This window comes from Acartia tonsa, chromosome 7, assembly GCF_053477335.1.
Source record: "Acartia tonsa isolate MP-2025a chromosome 7, ASM5347733v1, whole genome shotgun sequence".
NCBI classification, from domain to species: Eukaryota; Metazoa; Arthropoda; class Copepoda; order Calanoida; family Acartiidae; genus Acartia; species Acartia tonsa.
In genome coordinates, this window is record NC_137266.1 from 7,985,768 (window position 1) to 8,011,664 (window position 25,897).

The 25,897-nt window shown below is 32.6% G+C and overlaps 2 protein-coding genes across 7 annotated transcripts in view; both read left to right on the top strand.

Moving 5' to 3' along the window:
• Positions 1-15,809, top strand: part of LOC145324766 (caspase-3-like) — a 233,698-nt gene extending 217,889 nt beyond the window's left edge. For 2 of the 5 annotated variants that reach the window (XM_080167391.1, XM_080167392.1), the window contains exon 18: positions 925-1,948. Coding sequence is in view for 2 of the 5 variants with exons in the window: in XM_080167388.1 (XP_080023514.1) it covers positions 1,955-1,985; positions 3,438-3,531; positions 3,740-3,821; positions 4,934-5,014; positions 5,604-5,657; positions 6,611-6,712; positions 7,034-7,180; positions 7,434-7,578; positions 8,507-8,641; positions 8,987-9,092; positions 9,634-9,710; positions 10,123-10,243; positions 10,698-10,753; positions 11,039-11,162; positions 12,980-13,130; positions 13,819-13,830 (1,518 nt within the window). In the remaining 3 variants the exon portion in view is untranslated. Of the gene's footprint in view, positions 1-924; positions 1,986-3,437; positions 3,532-3,739; positions 3,822-4,933; positions 5,015-5,603; positions 5,658-6,610; positions 6,713-7,033; positions 7,181-7,433; positions 7,579-8,506; positions 8,642-8,986; positions 9,093-9,633; positions 9,711-10,122; positions 10,244-10,697; positions 10,754-11,038; positions 11,163-12,979; positions 13,131-13,818; positions 14,759-14,943 lie in introns of those variants that run through there. The other 3 variants (XM_080167388.1, XM_080167390.1, XM_080167393.1) reach the window with 3 other exon arrangements.
• An 839-nt stretch (positions 15,810-16,648) lies between these two features.
• LOC145324765 (uncharacterized) lies at positions 16,649-23,474 on the top strand. Of its 2 annotated transcripts, XM_080167386.1 has the most exons (5): positions 16,707-16,891; positions 20,303-21,213; positions 22,054-22,194; positions 22,676-22,779; positions 22,971-23,474. In XM_080167386.1, the coding sequence occupies exons 1-5, from the start codon at positions 16,749-16,751 to the stop codon at positions 23,331-23,333; spliced, it is 1,662 nt and encodes a 553-aa protein (XP_080023512.1). In that variant the 5' UTR covers positions 16,707-16,748; the 3' UTR covers positions 23,334-23,474. The 2 variants fall into 2 exon arrangements, with proteins under 2 accessions (XP_080023513.1, XP_080023512.1); XM_080167387.1 differs by lacking the exon at positions 22,054-22,194 and having other exon boundaries at positions 16,649-16,891.
• The last annotated feature ends 2,423 nt before the right edge of the window (positions 23,475-25,897 follow it).

Here is a 25,897-nt window from a genome sequence, read left to right on the forward strand (position 1 = left end):
ATTCCAATAAAAGCGCCTTTAATAATTTAAAAGTTTGAAATTAAAGCAGCATTTAAAAAATAATATACCATTAATCTGTTTTTCCTAGAGACTTTACTTAAAGAGTAAAATAAGAATTACAGATTTTCTTAATTTTGGCGGATTTTTTATCTTGCTATAAATAGGCATCACTTCACAATTGTTTTGATTTTTGAATGAATAGAAATATTTGTTCTTATTATTTATTAGTATTAAATAAGCGGTTGACATCAACAAATTATGGAAAGGTAGGAATAACTTAGATTGATTGTATAATAATATATAAGTATCGCAGCTAAACTATAATTAATTCAATCCATGTCTTTAAAAGATTAATTTATTTGCTTTTTTATTGTTCAATTTAAGTTTATATTATGTCATTTAATGCAATTATTTAATAAATAAGTCCTGACCATTTTAATCAGGGTGTCGGAGCCGTTTAATTTTGATGCGGCTCCGGCTCCAGCTCCGGCTCCTACCTTAAAATTAAAATATCAATTTTTTTTATTATTGAAATTGATAAAATAAAATAAATAATATAAAATATTTTGCTTTTATTTGATTAAAGCTATATAAAAGTACAAGGATGTGTGTCTATTTGTTAAGTAACACAAGTTTTTCAGTTTATTATATGGAAATAGACCGTTGCCAAATTATATTATTACTTTAAAAAATCACTTTTAGCTAATCTGGAGCCGGAGCCGTTTTTAACGAAAAATACGGATCCGGCTCCGGCTCCACCAAAAATGTTGCTGCTCCCGGCTTCGGCTCCGAAACACTGATTTTAATAAATACATTTCCTAAAACTATAAATTAACACCTTTTAATTGAACCTTATTCGTGAAAATATCCCTTGTTATGGCCCATTACAAGTTGTTGCGCTAATTATGGACATTGCCATTCTAGTTTTGTATAGAAAAATAATCTAATTTAAAATCTATTGAAGCTTAATTTTAACTTTGATCTCAGCAATTTATTAGAAATATTTAGGCATTAATTAAGTACCTAGGTATAGTTTATTCACATAACAAAATATTTAAAACAAAATACCTATTTTAATGTGATATTTATTGAAAGTTACCGCTTAATTTACATGTATTATTAGTATTGTATTTATTAGTATTTAATCAATGGCTTTAAATTTTCTGATCATCATTTTTCATGTAATTTATCATTTGTATTTATTGTTTATTAGTTAATCACTTGTTTTTTAAATGGCTTTCAAATAAAAAAGTTACAATGAAATGTTCTACGAATAAGGTTATGTTCTATTTTCAAAAAAAAAATATTCAATAAGTTAATATTTAGGTTAGCACAAATTAAACCTGACTTTTTTCGTAAAACATTTCCTCAAAAATAAATCTACAAAATGTTAAAATTTACAACACCAAAACTAAAAGTTTTATTGAAAAGACGAGCTTTTTACATAAGTTGTGAATTTTTAGTGGTGATAATTATCAAAGATACAGGGTGTCCCAAAAAGAACATTTCAAATCAACTAAATTTAATCAATGATTTTAAGGGATAAGACAATGGACAATGTTTTATATCTCACACTGACTATGAAAAAATGTTATAATTATTGGTTGAAATATTTATACACTTCTAGTTGATTGTTTGAACCAATCAAATTACATTAAATCAAAGGATCCCAAGTTTTTCATCATCGAATGAGATAAAGTATTACAGACCTTGGGGTACAAGTACAATTTTCAGTCCAATGTCCCTTCCCTACAGGTTTAGAATATGACCTAAATGAATAAGTAAGGATATTATAGTAGAAATTAAGGGGAATTTATTCAAAACAAACCTTTTTTTAGGGACACCCTGTAATGATTGTAATTTTATATGTAATATGTATCGTTGGTAATATGATTGAAAAAATTTCTGATTGTTTTTCTATTGATTAAAATTTGTATTTGTTTGCAGAGGCAAGATGTGTCCTCTCTATCCCCTCCATATCCTTGGTAAGTTAGATTTTTATCTATGGAGCCAAGCTTCTCTATACTTACTCTTTAGTGTATCAGTAACAGTATCAGTAAATAATAGATAACGTTTTTTGTACTTTAGATTCGTTTGTAATGCTCTTAAACGTATTTATGACAATTTAATTCATTTCTCATTCTATTTGTTCATATTATTTTGCCATAGGTATATTATTATAAAACGATTGTGCTATCTATTTAGTTACCTACTATATTGTTAACTTTCCCATGCAATATTCTAGATTGTTGCCTATTCTTCTCAATTTTACTGGCGACCTAATATATAAGATTAAAAAGTACCTTGTTTGCCATATTATGGAAACATAAGGGGGGGGGGGAGGGTTTAATGCAACCATCTCGTAATCAATGTATAAATAGACTTAGAATACGAATTTTGATCTAAAATTCTGCATGAGTAATCCTTGGTAGGTCTATTTTTCCTAAATCGAACAAAAAAGTTGAAAAAGTAACGGCTCAGCCGTTTAGCCGTTTTTTGGCTTTTTTTAGGGCAAATCTGTCATAAATTACGTAGGAATCAACTTTTTGAAACATATTTTTGCTTTAAATCATGTGAAATGATACAAAAACAACATTTTCAGATTTCTAGTACCAGCAACTACCGGCTAGAACCGTTTGAAAACATTTTGGAGCAGAAAATATTATTATGTGGAGATAGGTTTCGTGATGATTTGCATTGAAAATAGCCCAAAAAATGGCTAAACTGCTGAGCCGCCAGCTGTTAGCCGTTATTTTTCCAACTTTTTGTTCGATTTAGGGAAAATAGACCTACCAAGGATTACTCATGCAGAATTTTAGATCAAAATTCGAATTCTAAGTGCCATTTATACATTGATTACGAGATGGTTGCAGTAAACCCCCCCCCCCCTTAGTACTATGTTGTTGCCATCTCTTCACTATACTAAGGCAATTTCTTTGTTTCCATATCTATTTCATTACTCTGGCAACACTGTTTAATGTTCATGTATCTATCTATAACTGTATTGTTGCCCACACTTCCTCTCCCCATACTACTGGCAACCTGTTCATATTGTAAACAAACTTTGTTGCCATATCTTACTTTTTAAGCTGGCAACATTCTTCATCCATTTATCTATTTATTACTATATTATATGTCTATCTATTTAGTACAATCGTACATAGAGCTGAAAATTACTTTGTTGCCATATCTATTTATTTGGGCAACATTCTTAATCTATATATCTATTTAGAACTATATTGTTGCCAACTCTTTCCAATACTTCTGGCAACTGTACATGGAGCAACGATTTCTTTGTTGCCATATGATATCTATACCTTCACTCTGGCAACATTCATATATTTAGTACTAAAATATCATAATATATGTCTATACTATTTTGTTGCCTAATCTTCCTCATACTTCTGGCAACATTCTTAATCTATCTATCTATTTAGTACTATATTGTTGCCTACTCTTCCCCATACTGCTGGCAACCGTGCACGGAGCAGAAAATTTGGCGGGATGGAAATTAAACTTCTCCACTCCAAGGTAAGATTTTTTGACGGATTTGCTTGTAGTTTGTTATTGTTCATGTATTTTGAATCATTACTGACAACAGACGGACAAAACAATAATTAGACTAGAGTAGATGCTCATTGCTCATATATTTAATGGACTGTCTTTTTAAAACCCATTAGGTAAGTAATTTCATATATTTGACGTTATATTTAATATTCAAAATATATGCTCTTTTTAGTATTGGTGCCGGGGAAGAAAAGCTAAGAGAGATGACAAACCAATCCTTCCAAGTTCTTTGCTTTGATTGTGTTCAAACAGAGGTGAAATACAATATAAATTCCGCTGCGCTTTCACACAAAGTAACCTGTTGAGTAAATATTGATACCCCTCCCTCCCCTCATTATTTTTGAAAAACATTTGAAATAACTGGGTGGGCGGGTAGTTTTTTTTGCTTGTTTATTTCTTGGGTCATATTGGGTTAGGAAGAATTGGTCCTGGGTAGCCCCGCGGGGTCAGGCATAGAATGTTAAAACACCAATTTCTGCTTATTGTCCATAGATATTTAAATAGGATTAATCACTTGATTTGTCACTAATGGCTACGCCCCCTAGAGGCCTCTAGGGGCACTTGAGGAGGGGAGAGTCGAATTTGATAACCCAATTTATTATTTTATTAGATTTAAAAAGGAAAGTTAAAATTTTTTTTGGGGGGGTTGGGTAATTTTTTTCTAGGGGCGATTTCTCTTGGGAGGGTGGTGATACCCCCCCCCCCCCAAAAAAAATAGTTATAAACCTTCCCGGGACCTATGAGTAGCTACCCTATTAAGGAGAACCCGATCGGTTCAGCGGTTAGCAAGATCCTTCGGTACAAACACACAAACAGAAAGACATCCTGTTACTTTATTATAAGGATTTACCTAAAAATAAAAATTGCCTCAATTGTAACAGTCAATAATTTGTAAGCCAAAGCTTAATTATCCAAAGAAATTCAAATATTGCCTATTTGTTGCTCTGTTCAACATCTAATAGGAAAGTAAATACCTAGTGATTATCTAATAGAAAAGCACTCTTAAGTAATTGACCCTTTTCGTTAAGTCATAAAAGTGTAAAATAGTTATTTCTCGCATCGTATTATAAACGGCTTTCCGCGGATATAGAAAGTACAATTATGAGATTAAAACTAGTTTTTTTAGCCCCGAGGTGCCGGAGGCACCGGCTAAAAAACTGGTTTTAATCTTATGATTGTACATTTCTATATTCGTAGAAAGCTGGATGCAATACGATGCTAGACATAGTTTTTTCGTATGGATGAGAACCGGTTCCTATCCACCGGATTCGAATGAATACGAGAAAATACATTATTACTTTATTGGCCAATGTTTTCCTCGAACTCTGACATAGCATAGGTACATATATATGTTTTTTTTCTGCAGGATACTTCGTATACCCTGGAGCTGCACAATCAGGATCCAAACATAGCCAAGCTGTACAACCTCCAGGAAGGATGGGAACAGGTATGTGCTTTTTCTTTGACTAGCGACTACTGCCCCTAGAGTCCTCTAGGCCCCACTTTCAATTAAAGTTTTGAAAAGAAAAAGGGGGTAAGTAGTCGGTTGTGACTCTTTTTGAAACTTAAACTAAAAGTCAAAGGAACTCAACTAAAAAAGAGTTACAGCACTGAAATTTGGTATGGCAGTTGCTTTAAAGAGATACAATGTGGAACTGTGAAGAAACGGCGGCGAAACCGCCGTTATCGCCGAATTGTTTTTTAGCGGAAAACGGCGGTAGCTGCGGTTTCTCCAACTTTTCTTCACAGTTCCACATTGTACTTCTCTAAAGCGACGGTCATTCTAAATTTGAGTGCTGTAACTCTTTTATAAATTGAATTCCTGTTGTTTTGGTTTCAAAAAGTGTCACAACCGCCCCCTCCCTTTTAAAAAAGGAGTTTTTGGCTAGTGTAATTTTTTTATTTGTTACCTACCTAAATATCTTTAGGTATCCCTTAAGATCTCAATAATTATAAATTGTCTTTTACCTACTGAATTTATAACAACATCAAAACTTGAGCTTTACAACTTTCAAGGCAAGATCTTAAAATTTTAGGACGAGACAGGCTACCTTCAGGTCAACATCACTGGTTATGAATCAGATTTTCAGGTGATTAATTTCATTATTAAAGGGAGGAGGATGAGGGGGAGGGAAGGCACTGTCGTAACAAAAACATAAAGAATATATTTTAAAAAAAGTTATTAAACTGGGATTGGGCATGGCAGCTGAATTTTATTTGAAACTGTGAAGAAACTTCGCTGCCGCCGAACTCCACTGGCACCTTCTATCGAACTTTTTAAAATGTGGCACATCTGTTCCAACCAAACCCACATACCCTTGATGTACTAAACTATAGCATGATATAAGGACTCTGTATAACAAATGGTAGGAAGGGCAGAAAAGTAATGAAAAACCATCCATAGACGTAAATCTAAAAATGAACTTTCCTAGAACCATTTCAGCATTATGTAAAGAGGGAGGGGGGGTCGAAAGTGACACTTTTTGAAACCAAAACTAAAAGTCAAAGGAACTCAACTAAAAAAAGAGTTACAGGTCCGACATTTTGCATTGCAGTTGCTTTATAGGGGTACAATATGGAACTGTGAAGAAACGGCGGCGCAACCGCCGAAAACCGCCGAGAAAAGGCAACAATAATTACGGCGGGAAACGGCGGTTTTCGGCGGTTGCGCCGCCGTTTCTTCACAGTTCCATATTGTACCTCTATAAAGCAACTGCCATGCAAAATCTCAGACCTGTAACCCTTTTTTTAGTTGAGTTCCTTTGTTGACTTTTAGTTTTGATTTCAAAAAGTGTCACTTTCGCCCCCCCCCCCTTCCTAAAATGGTGAAATGAAATCAATCAGTTTTGTAGTTAATCTTAATCTATAGAACAAAATATTACTTACTTAGTACTTTAGGAACATAATAAGTATTTTAAAAAGTAGCCACATACAAGTTTGTAGGCAAGTCCAGTTAAATCTTAGCTGTGCCAAAATTTTATCATTATGACAAGCTTAGTGATGGTCTCACTTATTTAGAATATATTAAATGGAATATTTTTAGGTTGAATTGAATGTGTCTGGTGAATTTCTTGGATTCAGCCACGTATCAGCTAAAGTTATTGCTGCTAAACCTCATTCAGCTGATGGCAGCATGGACAAACAGGTATTAATTACGATCTTGATTGAAGTTTGTGGAATTAAAATCACACAACCTTCTTTTTTAGAATTATTCTTAATTAACAAGGTTGGTACCTAGGTAGTATTTTCTTTGGCTATTCATGATAGTTTCAGCATGCCAAAGTCTATAATACATATGGAAATGAAAGCTTGCAGATTTTAGAAGAGGGTTGTAGCCTTGCAGGGGATACAATTAAAATTTTAAAGGCATTTCTTCCCCCTTTTCAATACACCCCCTCGGCAAAACACCCTTCTCACCACTGTTTGAAAACAATACAACTTGTCATAAAACGATAATTTTTGTAAGGTTGAAGAAACATACTCTGAATCAGACCTACGGCTGGTGGTAACCCGTAGCAAGGCCAAGAAAACAGCCAGCAAAATATTTGGTTACTCTGTAGCTTTCCTCATCTCCCTGGCTTATATCAATATGGGATGTGCGCTAGATTTGCAGGTTAGTAAATCATTTTTTTAGTCACCAGGGATACGACAATCTAAGATTAATAAATATATCCCCATTGATAGTATACAAAATAAACTATCTATTCTGTAGATTAAAATTCTTGTTGAAATATTGAGACACTACTAGTTAGGAAAAAAACAATCGGAATTCAACAAAAGTACCAAAAATGCTTAAGCCAACGAATAAGATACAGTCCAAAATTTTTCTATGACACTATGTTATGTTGTATCTTTTTACAATTTAGGTTATGAAACAAGTGTTACTAAGACCTATCGGACCTGCCATAGGATTTATCTCTCAGTTCCTGTTCATGCCTCTGGTAGCTTTCACCCTGTCCTTCATCTTCCCTCCAGATATGCCAGAAATGAGACTTGGACTGTTTGTCACAGGTAAATGTTGATCTATTCATATATTTGGTGGATTCTATTGGTGAATACATCTTTAAATAAAAGTAAGAGGAAGTCTCATCTGTCTGTCTCTATGTTTCTCCTTTATAGTAAAGTTCCTTACCGGTCCAGGAAACTATATCTATCTATCTATCTAGAATGTTCTCCTGGGGGTGGTTCTTCAAACATCTGGACTAATGTTCAACTATATCTATCTAGGATGTTCACCTGGGGGTGGTGCTTCAAATACCTGGACTATAATGTTCAACAATATCTATAATCTATCTAGGATGTTCTCCTGGGGGTGGTGCTTCAAATACCTGGACTATACTATAATGTTCAACTATATCTATCTATCTAGGATGTTCTCCTGGGGGTGGTGCGTCAAACACCTGGACTATAATGTTCAACTATATCTATATATTTATACAGGATGTTCTCCTAGGGATGGTGCTTCAAACACCTGGACTACATTGTTCAACTATATCTATCTATCTAGGATGTTCTCCTGGGGGTGGTGCGTCAAACACCTGAGCTGGATCTTTAAATGTGTAGCCGTTGGCGTGGCTGTAGCCGTGGCCGTAGTCATGGCTGTGGCTTTAGCAACGCTTTAGCCACACTAACGGACTGTGGTCACTTTTAGCGTGGTTAACCACGCTACGACTACGACCACGCGTTGCCAATATGATTTAAAGATCGCATTTTTTTTTTTGTGGCCACGGCAACGCGTGGTTAATATGATTTAAAGATCGCTATTAGGTTGGTGGCTGTAACTCTGACCACGACTACGGCAACGGCTACGCTTTTAAAGATCCAGCTCTGGACTATAATGTTCAACTATATCTATATATTTATACAGGATGTTCTCCTAGGGGTGGTGCTTCAAACACATGGACTACAATGTTCAACTATATCTAATCTATCGATCTAGGATGTTCTCCTGGGGGTGGTGCTTCAAACATCTGGACTATAATGTTCAACGGGAACCTGGACCTGTCAGTCACCATGACCGCTGTGTCAACCTTCTCGGCTTTCATCATGATGCCCTTGTGGATGTTCCTTCTTGGTAAGCTTCAGTAGTAAGGGTTTTTGTCTTAATCTAGAGATCTCGTAAATTGGATTAAAAGTTCAGTTAAGCTTTATAATTGCCTTCTATCATACTTATAGAGCAGCTACATTAGATATATATGTCTTGATGATCAATCTCCTAATGATAACAATATTATTAAAGGCTAGCAATAATTCAATTACATTAAGTTAGAAAGTGTACCTACACATTTTGGTACGAATTGGCTAGTTTCTTTTCATTTCATTCATATATTTTGTCAGCTTCCAACAGTTTTTTGTTAAGGTAAAGCAGCTTTACTTGGGGGTAAGCTATAAACTAATACTGAAATCTTTTTCTTTTAAGGTGAAGTAATAATCAGTAATACCGAGATAGTGGTGCCTTACAGTAGTATTGTTAAATATGGAGTCCTTCTTATTATTCCTCTTACCATTGGTGTTCTTATTAATAGGTATACATACATTGATAGGTAGATAGATTGGAAACTGACTTACAGACAGATGTACAATCAAATGGACTGTCACAGATTGACATACATTCATATGAACAGATAAACATTTATAGACAGATAGACAATCATATCGACAGTAGGGTTGGGCCGGATACCGGATATTCGGCTGATTTATAATGCCGGATATCCGGTTTGGCCGGATATCTGGCCAACGTTTGATATCCAGCAAATTACCGGATAACCGGATATCCGGCGACAAAAATCAGCCGGATATCCTATTTACTGGATAGTTTTAATATCTGGTATCCGGCCGGATATTGAAAATTGCCGGATATCCGGCCGGATAACCGGCCAAACCGTATATCCGGTCCAACCCTAATCGACAGACAGATGGACTATTATATGGACAGACATATAGGTAATCAAATGGACAGACACACTGTAGACACTGAGAGACAATTTTATGGACATACTGACAGACAAGAAACCAAATAGAAAAGAAGACACAAATAAATGGTAATTTACATTATTTTTTTTTCAGGTTCCTTCCAAGAGTTTCTAAGTTTTTGGTGAAGATTCTCAAGCCTTTGGCTCTCTTCCTTATCCTGTTCATCCTAGGTAAGCTTTGCAACTTGTGTCCTTGTTTTTAGCTTAAAATGATAGAGTAGGTATTTTTCGCTTTGTGTTATAGACATTTTTCTATGAATAGTATAATAAAAAAATTATAAGATTAATAACTAATAAACTGGTACCTAGGTGTACGATACACGAATTTTTTTTATGGCCCAGATTCGGTTAAGATCAAAAGTTATTTGTCGGATTCGAAGGCATGGAAAATAATGTCTGGCAATTTTATGAATTTTATAGGGTTTATGTTTTTACCTAACCTTCTAAGATGTATACCTAACAAACTTTCAACAAATAAAGAATAGCATGCCAACATTTCGACAATTAAATCAGAGCATGCCATAAATGGGTACCTTTTGGCTTAACTTGATTTAGATTTTTTCATCTTTGCTTTATATTTTAGTTTGTGGAATTTGGAGTCAATTCTTTATGATAAAGCTGATAAGTTGGAGAATTGGATTGGTTGGATTTGGTCTGCCATGGCTTGGATTTGCCTTTGGATGCCTTTTCTCTAAGCTTTGCAGGTACGATTTAGTTGTTATTTTACAGATCACTTCTGGCTTTGTCCCTAGTCTCTAGGGCTTTGCCACTAAGAGTGATTGGAAGTCCTTCCCAATTTTTTAATTTTTGAATTGAAAAAAGAATTTATTTTTGTTGTCAGGAAATACTTTTTTCTCGGGAAGGCACGCCTCACCCCATTGGGGGATGTGAAGGTTAATTCGCCCTCCTGAGTTAGTTTTTAGTGGAGAAATTATTTGCGGAGTTTGTAGGTATTCAATCCTCCAAGAAAATAGATTAAAACCGTTATAGGTTCTGTATGAATGTAAAGCCCAATCGGTGATGAGGTTACCAAGATCTTAAGCTCCAGACATTGAGACATCTTTCTTCCTGCGAAACTAAGAAAAATGTAACTGCGCGTTGAGTGAATTTAGCGGTTTTTTGCGTTTGTATAATTATTTTGATAATCTAATTATTTAGGAGGGAGAGAAAAGATATCATTGCCATTGCTATTGAGACTGGTGTTCAAAATACAGGTAAAAGTTCACCCGTTATATTTATGCAATGCAGGGATCTTAAGGGATAAGACAATGGTTGATAGATTAATATACATCCCCATCAATTACAAACCTACCTCTTATTTAGAATAAAACTTTTGTATTGGTTGAAAAGTTTGGACACTAGTTTAAAACCAACCAAAGGTCAGCAAATAGTGTTGTGCAGTTTAAAATCTTTGGGTATAGTACTTAACAGCAGAATTTGATTATCACAGAAACAATATAATTGAATTCCTACTGATATCTATTAATCTAATTTTTCAGGTATGGCCATCTTCATGTTATGGTTTACCCTGGATCATCCTGCAGGCGACCTGGCGGCTGTTGTACCTGTGGCCGTTGCAACCTTCACCCCACTTCCTCTCCTCTTCAGTCTTATCTATTATAGGTAGGACATTTTTCGGATCATGGAAAGAAAACGAAATAGCGTTTATTTTCACAGTAGCTTTTGATAGATTATTTTAGGTAAGGTTAGGTTAATGCATAGAGAAAATAATAAAAGAGAGAAATCGAGGTATTTGAAGAACTAAAATAGGCAGTGGGCCTAGAGGCCTATATTGAGCAATTGCCGCACTGAATTTTTAATGTTATTCCACCACTTTTCAAAATGGGAATATCTTAAAATTAAATATAATTTCAAGACAATTATAGTTGCTGTTTGAAGCATAAATCTAATTTTTAAGGGATGACATAGAAATATTTTGAATTATCATCCATTCTGATGAAACCTAATGAAAGAATATAAAATTATCATTATTAATTTTTCATGACTTTGCTACTGACTTTAATCATAACACTCATTATCAGCTTATAAGATTTATATTGCAGTCTATCTAACTTATATTTTTTAATAAATAAACGTTTTTACAAATTTAATATGAACATTTGATTGTAAATTATAATAATCAGTTTTTCAGTGCCATCTAGCTTTGGATATAGAACTAGAATATCAAAGCGTTCATCAATTTTTATTTTGCCTGTATTTTTCTTGTTTTGGATTTTTGTCACTAAAGGGCCAAACCCTGAGGGGTAAATAACATCACTTGAAAATGTTAAAAATATTGTAAAAACGAGTATTGTCTGAGAAAGAACATAGACAGCATTACAGATTATTCACTTATTTAGATTATTCAGTTATGAAATTTTTTATTTAATATTTAGCCTTAGTTTTAATGTATGTCTTTGAAGTAGACAACTAGCGAACCTGGTGGCTGAGAGCTAAACTATTAATTTTTTATTAGTAAACATTTAAAAGTTTTATCATGTTAATTAGATTTAAATATTACATTTAGGCTAATTTGAAAAAAAATAAATTTTTGATCATAAAAGGTGAACCCTCCTATTTTTAAACTAGGCGAAACATACTTTTCTGCTGCACTAAGACCGTCCGCGGCTGTTTGTTTTTTAAGATTCTAAATCAAATTGTATTTTAAATATTTTCTAAAATTTTTTTTAAAACATAATAAATTAGAGAAAAATAATAATAATTAATAAGATAAAATTTTTTTTATTTTTTTTTACATATATAGAATAGGTTATGATTAAGATGCAAAAAGCCGCGGACGGTTTAGATAAATAGCAGACAAATTATTTTAGTAGGGGGGAAGTAATATTTTACAATGAAATTGGGGTGAGTATTCATCCTCTTATCCTTTTTCCTTATGGGTTAATGTCAATGATTGCCCCGCAGGGTTAAGAAATTGGCCCCGCAGCTCACGGTTAGAGCCCCCTAAGTGAAAAAAAAAATGATGTGAAAATACGACGAAAACCGCTTCTTCGTTTTCTTTCCATGATCCGTTCAGTCTGAGTAAAATCAAAGCTTTATACATAAACCTTTTAAAACTTTTTTCGGCGGCTATAAGTAGGCTTAAAATCAGTTGTGTCTGTAAAAAAGCAAAGTTGATTTCAACCTTTTAAATGTAAAAGATCTCTGTTTATTAGCGCAACATCACTATTTTTTAGATTTAACTATGATTAGAGAACTTACATGCTTTTTGTAAGAGCTATAAAATAATATAAATTTTATAGTTGCTACGCTTTCTAAATAGTAGGTACTACTAGTAATATAGCTGTTACATGAATCACCATGCCTAGTTTGAAATTAATTGGGCAACTTTAACATGCCTAAATTGACAAAAAAAAAGGCCAACACTTGTATTGTTTAATAACGAATATAATTTCATAAATTGTTACCTATGATTTTAGAGTAAGAAACAAATATTGTCCGGCTAACACTAAAGAGGAGATAGATGATATCACCAAGGATCTAACTCCAGATAGCATTGATGAAGAAAAGAAGAGATGTCAGAAATTGGATTGTCAGCTCTTGAAAGGAGATTCTAATATGAATACACAGGTACATAGATAGATAGACAGATAGACATACAAATGGATAGATAGATAGTCAGACAAATAGACAGATAGACAGACAGTAGAAGTGTCAGAAATTGATTTGCCACCTCTTGAAAGGAGATTCCAATATGAATACGCAGGTACATAGAAAGACAGGAAAAAATTTAAATACACAGACATACAAATAGATAGATAGACAGACATACAAATAGATAGAAAGACTGACATACAGACAGACAGAAGATGTGTCAGAAATTGACTTGTCAGCTCTTGAAAGGAGATTCTAATATGAATACAAAGGTACATAGATAGATAGTCAGATACATAGACTGACATATTCATAGATAGACAGATAGATAGTCAGACAAATAGACAGATAGACAGACAGTAGAAGTGTCAAAAATTGGTTAGCCACCTCTTGAAAGGAGATTCCAATATGAATACACAGGTACATAGATATATTTACAGACATAGATATGCAGACACTAAGACAGACGCTAAGACAGACAGTAAGACAGACAGTAAGGCAGATTGTAAGATAGATAGTAACACAGAAACACAGATAGATAGACAGACAATCTATCAGTAAGACAGACACGACAACTCAAGCTCTAAGTCTACCCCCCTCCCACCGCGATGAATCGACTTAATATTGTTAAACATTACAAACTAATCATTTATTTTTATTTCAGGAGGCGGCCTAAACCACGAAACCCATCCAGGATACAATAGTCAAAGAATATCAACATTCTAACACATGTTCATATTTTATGGACAAAAGTTTCAACAAACACGCCTAAAAAATGATCAGCAAATCAGTTGATTTTTACACAATGTATTTTTGATTATCAAGGATTTGCTTTAAAAAAATCGTTGGAAAAGTAGTACCTTTATTTTTACTGTAAAAAAAAGATAACAAATAATGCACAATTTTAATGTAAATCATTAATCTCATATTTTATCTATTATTTTTAAAGATAAAATAAAAATGAAAATATAATTTATAAGTAATATTTTTGTAGTCCTAACGAAATAATAGTCATATCAAATATTTTTACTGAAATGTATGAAGAAAAGTTAGTAGAAAAGAATTTATGTCAGCTGAAATTTAAGAAAAAAACATGAATTTTAAATTAATAATCTTAAAATAATATTTTCTGTTGATTTGATTGTTCTTTAAGCTTACTTTTTTTATACATCAAATTTTAGTCACAAAACTCTTAAATGTGATGTTTTTAATTCTCCGGTTTAAAAAAGCATTATTATTTTATTTTCTGTTAAATTAAAATTTATTTTTGTTAAATATAATTTGTTTTAATTTTAATGTACAAAAAAGAATAGCTCAATTTTAAACTTCAAGTATTTTAATATGGATCTTTAGACTTGTAAGTACAATCCAAAAATTTGATTTTTATCTCATAAAAAGTTTTCTTTTTTCAACACTAAATGTACCTAAATTTGCCTAATTTTAAATTTACAACTTGTACTTAAGTTAAGATTTAAAAAAGATCTGTTTAGTTTTTAGTTTTAGAAGTAGATTTTATTTACCTACTGTTATTTTAATTTGTTAAAAGTTTACATTTAGTTTAGAAATTTTCTTTAATTTAAAATATTTTGGTGTATTGCCTCAAAGTGCTTAGCGATCACAGAACCCTCCTCGCAATTAAAAAAAATAAGATAAGGGGGATAGTTTTTTATCATTCTTTATGCCTAATCCCTGCCGCGCGATCCCCAATCTAAACAAACACACAAAACACTCAGTTCCCCTAATTTTTAATTTATTTCAAAATTGAGTAGAGAATTCTGTGCTTGTTTAGGTTCTTTGAGGGAAACCGCCAGTTTAAAATGTTAAATGTTTAAAATAAATGTGATAGATTTAGTCGGGGGATCACTGGAAACATAGTTTTATTTGTCATAAGTTTGAATCAAAAGGAAAGGTCTTTGTCCTACAGGCTGCTAGCTGCAAAACGACTGAGCGTACAATCTCCTTTGCACGTTGGTATAAACCGACATTATAAGATTGACAAATAGCCAAGAAAAAAATCACATGTAGGTCACAGCAAACGTGAATGCGCGAAAAAAATATTATTTTACTCGAGTTTTCTTAAGCCTCTCTTTTTTATTGCATTAAAGATTCTTGGCTATTTCAGTGTTATTCCTTTTAGGACAGTGTATAACTCGAATTATATTTCCAGCTCTTTGGCCGTTAGCAGCCTATACATTGACATTTTTGTGTTTCTCTCTTTTTCCATTTTTGATCGCTCCAGTTGGTCATAAATGTTATTATTATAATATAAACCTGGCATTAATTTTTCATTACCCAAGACAATCCAAATTTTAAATTCAAAACAAAAAGAAGCATTTTTTTGTCAATATTATATATTGAAAAAGAAATAAAATGCTAGGTGAAGATGTTTTGAAAATTTAAAGGTGAAAAATTTAAGAACTACATATGTTTATGTATTTTATTTTAAGTTACATGTACAAAAAAGTAATTTTTCATTTAAAGCATATTTTTGGCTGAAATTAAGAAAAAAAACAGTAAATAATGCAGAAAAAATGCTAAAATGAAGAAATTAAAAATGTTTTACTTGTGATGATGATGTGTTTTAAGTATATTTGATTGTATTAACTTTACATACAACATCATAGACAAATAATAAATGTAGTATGGACATAGAAATATTAGTTTTAATCTATGGATTGATAGTTCTAATCAGGGAATAGTAAATGAAATACTTGAGGCGAAGCTTTTCAAATTTATGACTGTTTCGTACGTCTGTCGATAAAAGTAAAAGAATAAAGGGCATGAGCATTATATAACTCTTCCCACAGGGCAGGCAAATTTGTAACCAACTAATAGCGTCGGAAATATTAACAAATTCAAGTCCCTACAAAAGATGAAGGGAAAGTAATTTGATTAGCAGATGAAAAAGGTCTCCACTACTTGGGCCAGGTAGTTGTCTTGATTATACATCTATAATTATACATTTATTGTCCGTGATGGGTATTTTTAGGCATATCAAAATTTTCCTTGTGGATTTTATTTCTGCAAGATGATTTATACGACATTAACCTTTTGATTTTAAAACTATTTTGTACAATTTCTCCTTTGAATCATCTCGCTAATCCGAGCAATTTTGTTACACATTTAGACCGATTTTGTTTCAGATTTTTAATGATACATTAATAAACTTTTATATTTATTAATATGTTATTTATACAGAAATTGGAATTTGTCAAAGTTCGATTGTCCATAGCCTGATTTGTTGGCTTTAATTCCTTTAATAATCACACAACCTCGATTTCACAATATTTTTAAAAATATTCACGCAACCTCAAAGCATTGCTCAAAAACACAGGTCAAATCTTGCGGTACCGGCACGTCGCGCGTTCAAGTCACTGAGCAAATACTGTGCGTTTATGCCTATTAGGGCCATTGGCGCTTTGCGCGCCATCAAGTGGATGGTACGAATATCCGTCTAAACCACTGAATACCAATTTGCTACGCATTTATTGTTCAGTATTTGTTTAGATTTCAAGAAGAAAGCACGGATTTGTTATCAAGTAAAAAAATAAATAAATAATAAGGTTTTAACCAAAGTAAAAAGACAGTTTAAAAATGGATGAAATAATGGAAAATACCACGGATATTGTGTGCATAGACTGTGTAGAGGCTGATTTTGTTACAGAGAGTTCCATTTCCAATGAGGATTTGACTCAGAAAATTATTCCCGGATTTTTCCTAATTCTCATTGCGTTGAGGTAATTTTTCATTTGTTTTTAAATATAATTGGAAATCTATCTATGTAAAAAACTATATGTTAGTTAACTAGCGACTTTGCTCCTCTTTATTTAAAGGGTAAGGGAGAAAAATAGCCTAAAACCTTCCTGGGATATGATTCTCTAACTCAATCGGTTAGCGAGGTCTTAAAGGACAAATTAAAAACCTTACCACTTACTTTATTGTAGAATATCAATCTATTGAAATGTATAATATCGATACAATTTATCTAAATTTGACATCGTATTTAAAACATTGACTGTCTGTCTGTCCTATTGGTAAATGCGCTAAAAATGAATTGAAATTGCATATAACATAAATATCTTAAGACTAGGTATAAGACTATTTACGATAAATTGATTTAACACCCCTTTTACAATAAATAAATTACCCCTATTTGTAGATTAAATATGTGTAGTAAAGTTTTGACACTATGAATATGGAATGAACCAATCTAAATTTAATAAAATTCGATTCAAAGTACCCAATAAGGTTATAAAACTTTTGGTAACACTACCAACCAGAGTAATTTACAGCCCAATGTCCCCTCCCTTCCCGCATAAAATGAATTTATGCCATAAACTCAACAGAAAAAACATTAAAAAGATCATAATCAAATTCTTTATAATAAAAAAATGCTTTCTTTTGATACAAATCTAAAAATACAAGGACGATTTTGACAATTAAAAGCGCAGCAATAACAATGTAACATTTATGATAAGAAATAGTAAAATATGATACAGTAAAAAACTGAAAATTTTGTAGTCAATTCTTTAAGGGGATTGTCAATAAATTACTGATCATGACTTTGATATGAGAGTTATCATGATTTACCATGAAAATAACCTGAAAACGTTTTAGAATGTTTAATACAGAAAGACCTCTATTATAGAGCAGCTACGCAACTTGCAATAAAAATAGCATTTCAAAGTGACATCCCTATTTACTGCTTCTAAAATGCAATAGCATTTTTCCTCCATTTCATAAATAAAAACAAGGATGACAACATCCATAAAAGCGAAGCACTGAAACGGTAGGACAAACGGACATTAAAACTTGTATATTGTCTAAACTGAATAATTAGAATATAAAAGTATAAGAGTCGAAGCAAAATAGTAAGTAAATTTGTTGAAAAACTGCTTGATACAGGATAATGTTTATGGACATACTTACATTTTTGGACTTGATTATAGAGTTGATTCGCTTATACTATTGTTCTTTGTTATCCCAGGAATCAATATACCAAAAATCAGATCAAACGGATAATTAGATCACATAAAAATTTGTTGTTAAAAAAGTAGAAAAATCAACATGTTTAAAATGGACGTACGGACATTCTAGTAATGATTATAGAGTTGCTACGGTGTTTAAATCGTACCTAACTACTACAGAAATCATCATGCAAAATTTGAAATCGATAGGACAATTCTAACATGCCTAAATTAACGAATAAAAGCTATCTATCTCGGACGGACGGACGGACCGACCCTAATTATAGAAAAGCTTCGCTTTTAAAAAGTTTTTATCTCGCTAAATATCTGAATTTGAATCTTACTCTAGCAATTCAAACTGTCTAAAATGAATGCAATGGATTTCTAGATTTTTTTTGAGCAATTTGATTTATTTAGAGAATCAAATCTTAAAATTTAACAAGGAAAAAAATATATAACCCTAGTTACAAGTTAGAATTTTATGAAATCTTAGGTCTTTGATATTTTTGTTAATTGTTAAGTTTAGTTTGAAAATTTACTTTAAGATATGATTTTTTTAACAAAGTTTATCGTCCTTATTTCAAATTTAATTAATTTGTATATCCTCTTCCTTTTTCTTTCTTCCTCTCTTTTCCTTTTTCCTTCCCCCTCCCCCAGCCAATGATCCCTTCTTAACTTTCAATCTTTTGCTTGTAAGAAGAGATGTTCATACAATATAGATAACTAGCATCTAATGGCTCTATATTAGAAGGGACATGGAAGGGTAGAAGAAAAGCCTAAACACATCCCATGACCTATAAGAAGCTTCTTTGTAAAATAGGCACATATCGGTTCAGCGAGATTCTTAGCTAGAGACAAAATAAAACTTACTACTTTATTTGATAGGATAATAAAAGTAGTTTTTTTTACAATTATCCTTTTTAGTAGGACTAGCGGCTGCGCAACTAGCATCTAGGCGCTCTGTTTTGAAAAGCGGCAAAAAGTGGCTGAAAAATGCCAAAATCTTAAAATAAAATAGCTTAAAACCTTATCTATAAAATAGAAACCCAATCAGTTTATCATTCATTGGGATAAAAAGCTTCAGACAAAATACCCGACTACTTTATATAATAGGAAAACCTTTTTTATTTTTCTTGTTTTATAAAATTAGTCAGTGCTGACTTATTATCGACAAGATCTTATTAAAATGATATTTACGTCGTAATTAGGACATTGTTTTCTAAAAATACAATTATGCAGCCATTTTTTTCGATTGAGGTATTTTTCAGCTGTTTTTAGTGTTTTTGTGGCTGATTTATTAAATAAACACTCTTAAAAAGTCGTGACTATGTTTTAAAGACAGAAAATCGACTTTTTCTTTATCAAAAGAAGATCTCTAGTTTAGAAACGTCAGAGTTACATAGTGAATAAGGAATAACTCAATTTTTCATTTTTTCATTTCAGTTTGTTGAAAAAAAAACACATTTAAAATGATCACGTTAAACATCTTTCACGTTCAAAGGTTGATTTAAATATTTATAAATTGTTATTTTTGTTTTAAATGAAAAACAAGGATGATAACATTCATAAATAACGCAAAACATATTTTTATAAAAATTATTTTTAAATTTATTTTTGTTATTGTTTAATTGGTTCTTTTCTTATTAGTCTTTTTATTCAGCTAGCTGTTTCCTCCATAACAAAAAAGATTTTGTAAAAAAAAGTGGGTTGTGTTAGCAGGGTCGTCCAAGCTTTTTATTTTGGGGGGGGTAAAAATTTTTGAAGGGGGGGGTAATTCGTTTTTGGGGGGGGTAAAATGGCGCGCGAAGCGCGCCGCAAATTTTCTTTACCCCCGCAAAATTTTTACCCCAGGGGTAAAATTTGCTTGGGGGGGGGGTAATTACCCCCCCTGAAATCTGTTGGAAGGGGTAAATTTAGTTTACCCCCCCAAAATTTTCCCCCGGGGTAAAATTTTAAATAGGGGGGTAAAATGAAAAAAAATTTGGGGGTGCCTACGGCACCCCCAAAATCGTTTGGGGGGGGGGGGTAATCGCCCCATTACCCCCCCCCCTTGGACGTCTATGTGTGTTAGGACAGAAAAATATCTTAGTACCATACCTTCAATTAGACTTTATAAATAAAATAGCCTGAAACTATCCAGCGACCTTTTTCACTTTATATAATAGTTATTTTTTATTTCAGGTTTAGTTTTGTTCATCTAATCAGTCAACCCCTGACCACCAAGTCTAACCAGACCAAATCTAGCAAAACATCAGCTCGCGGACGGACTGGTGGATTTTTACGAAACCTTCCCTGGGACGGAATCATCTATCTTGGTGCCAGCGGCACCGGAATTTTGCTAACCGTCCTGCTGGCTCAAAGCTATGAAAAAACGGCGGTAAAAGATATTTACAGTGTTACGTTCTACCTAAGCTTCGCTCTTTATGGTACCATTGACACTGTTAGCTACCTGAAAAAAGGATTTGTCTGCGAAAAACTGCTGAAATTTCTGTCACTATTCATCGCCCTTGTTGTAGATGCTGTTCTATACATTGAAAACCTGCAAACCGGTCACGTGGCAGATGTCCTGCAAATGGCTACAATCATCACCTCGGCATTATCCACAATTGGCGCCTTTTTCAACAATTCCATGGCACTGATGGTGGGAATAACCCTGACCCTGCACGGCACCTGGATGCTTCACTCTGCCAGCTTGGACGCCGTTGAAGGCAGCTGGATTGGAATCTACTTTTGCTGGCATCTAATTGTCATTTCTTTAGCATTCTTCATAATAATCATTATTAAAACAAAGCGAAGTGCTCCTGAATTAAAATCAACAGAAACTGATTCAAAATTTTCCTCCCTAAAATCCGCAATTTCAACTCCGTCGACACAATTGACTGACTCAGAGATAGAAAAAGGATCTAATAATCTTATTGATAACTCCTTCCTACAGAAACAGATGCCTGTTTATAATGTGAGTAGCGACGCACCATTGGCCGGTCTGTCGGTACTTCCCAGTGGCTCCTCGGCTGATAGTAATGCGAACAGTACAATTAACAAGAACGTGACATCAACATCAAGAGATTGGGCGAAACCAATTCATGATAAAGGTAAAGCATTATTTTTTGTCATTTAGTTTTTATAATGAGCATCACCCCCCCCCCCCCCCCCCCCCAGGATAAGGGCACCGAAAGTAAAGTCCCAGCGGGGGTTAGGCATAGGAAACAAGGACGTCCAATGGTGATTACCCTCCCCCCCTCCTCTTCCTCCCAAATAAAAAAGCTGGGACGCCCTTGATAGGAAACCCCCCTTATTTAAAGTAATCTAACAATGGAAGGGGGTAGCATTGCTCAACCGACAGACAGACAAACATTGTTATAAAGAAGGATTAGGTGCTCAATACCAATAAACTACACAAGAGTAAAGATTGAGAATATTGGCCATTTGATAAAGATGTAGTTAAAAGATGATAGAAAGAAAATTAGTTTGTCCTTAGGCAAAATTTTACATATTGAACCTAAACAAGGGAGAGGGACAATTAATAGTATATACAATTGAGAAAATAATGAAGAAAATTTCGAATATAAAATAGATATTATATTAATCTTACTTTCAACTTTTCTGCATGTTTAAATAAATAACAAACAAGGAACATAAACTGTTATTTTTGCCTGGCAGAAACGTTAGAAGCATAAGAGTTTAATGTATTGATTTATTTTTGTAAAGACTTGTCCTAATTTTTAAAGATGATCCGAAAGATGTAAAGATAAAAACATTAATACCCTATTGGCAAATTTCTTAATTATATTCTTATAACTACAAATTTTTACGAGGTACATTATGATATTTTAGTAGCGAAGCTACTATATAATTTGTAATATTTATATCCATAAGATTACTTTTTAAAAGAAGATTTAAATAATGAATTTATATAAAAATATTAATTTTAGAAACAGTTTCATCTGAGTTACGCCGCACTGAGATCCGTACGAGTTTCAAACCCCGCCATCCCGTTACCGTGGGGATATCACCCGCCCTCTCCGCCGCCCACCATTCTGCCACACACAGCTCACAGTCACAGCGCAGTACAGGTAAAAGTGTTAAGGCTTTTTAGAATTGTCATATCGATTTCAAACTCAGAAATAGTAGCAGCTCTGTAATCGTAACTTAAATGTCTGTAAGTCCAATTTTTGACAACAATTTTGTATAATATAAATATCCTAATTTTTGGAAGTATGATTTCTAGGAGAACAAGGATAATAAACGAATTATCTCTATAATCAAGTCCTAAAAATTTAAGTATGTCATTAAACAGTATTATGTATTTAAGCAATTTAGACTTAAAAATTTAAATTCTAGTTAAGTAATGACACTCTACAAGTGAACATATTCGTTTTCCTACTTTAGAGCTTCGTTATTTTTGTTACCTTTTTTGATGTATATTTCAACCATGAATCTCCACCTATTTATTAAATTATCTATTCTATCTTTCAATCTGTAATATAAAGTTTTAACTTTACCTTTCTATTTGTCATTTATCTATCTACATTACCTAACTATCTATCCATCTAGGTATCCAATCCCGAAGCACGGTGGTAGATTCCCCCGCCCCTAGCACAACCAGCACTGCCTTCTCCCTCAACCCTGCACAGATTGAGGAGTGCGCCGCCAACATGGTAAGTTGTCATCCTTGTTTTTGATAAACCAATAGTGCAGCTACTCTATAATAAACTTTTTCAGTCTGTTTTACAAATATAATTGAAGAATGTACAGTTGATATGTTCAGTAGTCATCCTTGTTCCTCCCTTTTATTTATTATAATGTCTCTTAATGACTTACCCAATTATAATAAACAATATCTTTCTAGGAATCTCGGTCTTACCCAAACAGCCGGATGGACCAGGACACAGATTCTGAAAACCAAGACAACGTTGTGTATGAGAACACCCATCTAGCTCCCAATATTCCTCATAATATTGTCAACAACTGTATCTATAGTGCTGTCAATAAACAAGAAAAATCCTCAAATGAACCATCAAAAAAATCCGCCAATGAAAATGTTAAAAAATCGCCTAAAATTACTAATAATAACAATGAAGACTATCCAGTTAAGATTGTTGAAAGTGAACCCTTTGATAGGATTTCTCCTATTGAAGAATATAATACTTTGTCAAGACATGTGCATAGTGTTAGGGCTTCTATTAAATTAAAAGAAAGCAAATTTGTTTAATTTTTAATATTTATACTCAAAATGATGTAAAACCTCAGAGCTTTCAAAGAGAATATTTTAAGTTGTATATTTCTTATATTGTTATGACATATGTTTTTTTATACCAGTTATTATAATCAAATAAATTATGAAATTTTGAAATGATTTAACTTATCTTTAGAAAGAAAAGCTACTGTATGATTGTCTCAATCTGTTAGTCTGTGACACCCTGTTAAACGACAAGACAAATTTATATGAATTTAGTTTTAATGGTTTTAGTATGCTTTATATGCTTGACATGTATCGAACTCGCTAGACGTCGGGGAATCGAATCTCAGCTTAGCACCACGTCATTTACAAAAACATTAAATTTGGTTCCTATTGCTTTCTGATGAGAGTCATACATAGCTAGAGTAGGAGAAATGCCTTGGCCAAAAACATGAGTTGGAACTTCCAGACAAGGGTTGTGCAATCAAAGAGTTCGTTTTATGTTATGTGTAATTTAACATAAAGATCGAGTGATTAGAGAGAATGACTCCCCTTAGTTATCTTTGGTTGGTGGACCTGACGTTAAAGTTTCAAACTCGATTAAAAATTCGTCCTTACGAGGTAATAACTACATTATAGCATTTGACTAAAATGATCGAAACTGACATACAGACAATTATACTGTTTTTCTCTGATGTTCGTGTTGATGTTATAAAAAAAAATACTACCTAAAGCACAGTAAAAACAAAAGGATATATATTTTTTAAAAGATTTACTTAAAAATGGGTTAAAAAGGCCATAAGAAACTTTACAAAAGAAGGATAATGTAAGTCATGTTAAAAGTAATTTAAAAACCATCAACACTTTCTTTACAAATATTTGAAAAATTATCCTTTATAATATTTTTTATAAAACACAGCACGTATATCTAAATTGTTTAAACAAGGGTTGAAACATCCATAAAGAGTAGGATATTACTTCTCGTATTCATTCAAAACTGATTCTAATCCGGTGGATTAAAACCTGTTCTCAGCATTATAGAAAAGTCATGTATCGTATTACAGACACTTTTATATATTTTCTTACAATTTTGGGGCTTACAAAATTGGCTCCACTCTTTTCATTTTTCATTTTGATATCTGTGGAAAGCTGTGTATAATACATTGAGATAAATAACTATTCCTTTCATTTGCCCTTTAAATTTTGTGTGTTAGATAATATTTAGATACATTATTTACAACCCATAATAATGATACACAATCTAAAAATACCCTATTATAGAAAGTAGTAAGTTTTTTTGTTTGTAGCTTAAGATTCTGATAAATACTGAATCGATTGAATTCTCCATTTTAGAGGAGATTCTTTAAAGGTCCTTGGATGGTTTTAGGCTATTTGATTTTTAAATTTAGGTTTGGTTTTAAGCCATTTGCCTACTTTCCTTACTCGTTCAAATACAGAGCTCCTAGATGCATGAAATGTATATATAAGTGTATAAGAATGTCTCTTAAAACACATTTTATTTTCAAATTACGTGTCAGTAAGGGAACCTAATAGAACAAGAATAACTTATAAAGGAGCTACGCATATAAAAGTATGGTTTATAAATAAAGGTACTAAGAAAGAGAGGGAATGTCTGATTGAGCCAATAGGAGAATCGCATCGGAATTTACATTGGATCTCATTGGTTGAAATTATGTACACATTTTCCTACGAAGGCATGTTTTTTTTCATTTCATACATACATAAAAGTCAGCTGTTAACAGTATATTTTCTTAGTAGAAAGCTTTGCGGAATCAGAATTAATTGCCCAAAAATTTCGTTTACAATTTGAAAGCTTGAAACAAAGTTGGATTCTTAAAAAAAAAGTTAGGCTGGCAACTCGCTGGTGAGGCAAAATTATTTTTGTGAAAAATCCTCCAAAATCGAATAAAAAAATTTACAAAAATGAAATAAAATCTTAAGAGGGTTATTAACATATGATTTTGTTTAATTTTTGTAGATTTTTAATGTGCTTTTGGATGATTTTTTACAAAAATAATTTTGCCTCACTATCGAATAGCGAGTCTATCATTTTTTAAGAATCCACATCAGCTTGAGTCGAAAGTAAACAATACTTTTGTCTGCTAGGAATGTTCTCTCTTAGATTTGACGAAAAAAGGGTTCAGAATATTCTTCTACTCTTCTATTTCTATTGGTTTATAAAGTGTAAAGAATGTCTATACATCATTGAAACAATTTATCATGTATCAATTGGGTTCTTACTTCATAACAACAGAATTTACATCTTGAAATAATAGCTAAAAACTTGACTAAGACAATATTAAGCTTTATATAAAGGACATACTAGTTAAGGTTCGGTGCTAGCATCAAGTCATTATTAGAATAACGTTGCATGGTGGATATAAATTACTAGTAGTAGTAATAATAAACATCTAAGTCTAACAGAGAGCTACATTTTTTTGTTACATTATCAAAACAACGACAATTGAATTTAAATTCTATGAGAGATGCTCTTTTAAAATGGATAAAATTATTTTAGAATTGGTATTTTTAAAATTGTATAACAGTACACGTATTGGAACAAGGATAACAGCATT

Excerpts from the sequence above, each read along its gene's own strand:
- LOC145324765 (XM_080167386.1), top strand. The coding sequence starts at position 16,749 with ATGGATGAAATAATGGAAAATACCACGGATATTGTGTGCATAGACTGT. Across the intron at positions 22,195-22,675 it reads ACAGTCACAGCGCAGTACAG|GTATCCAATCCCGAAGCACG; the intron begins GTAAAAGTGTTA and ends CTATCCATCTAG. Across the intron at positions 22,780-22,970 it reads AGGAGTGCGCCGCCAACATG|GAATCTCGGTCTTACCCAAA; the intron begins GTAAGTTGTCAT and ends ATATCTTTCTAG.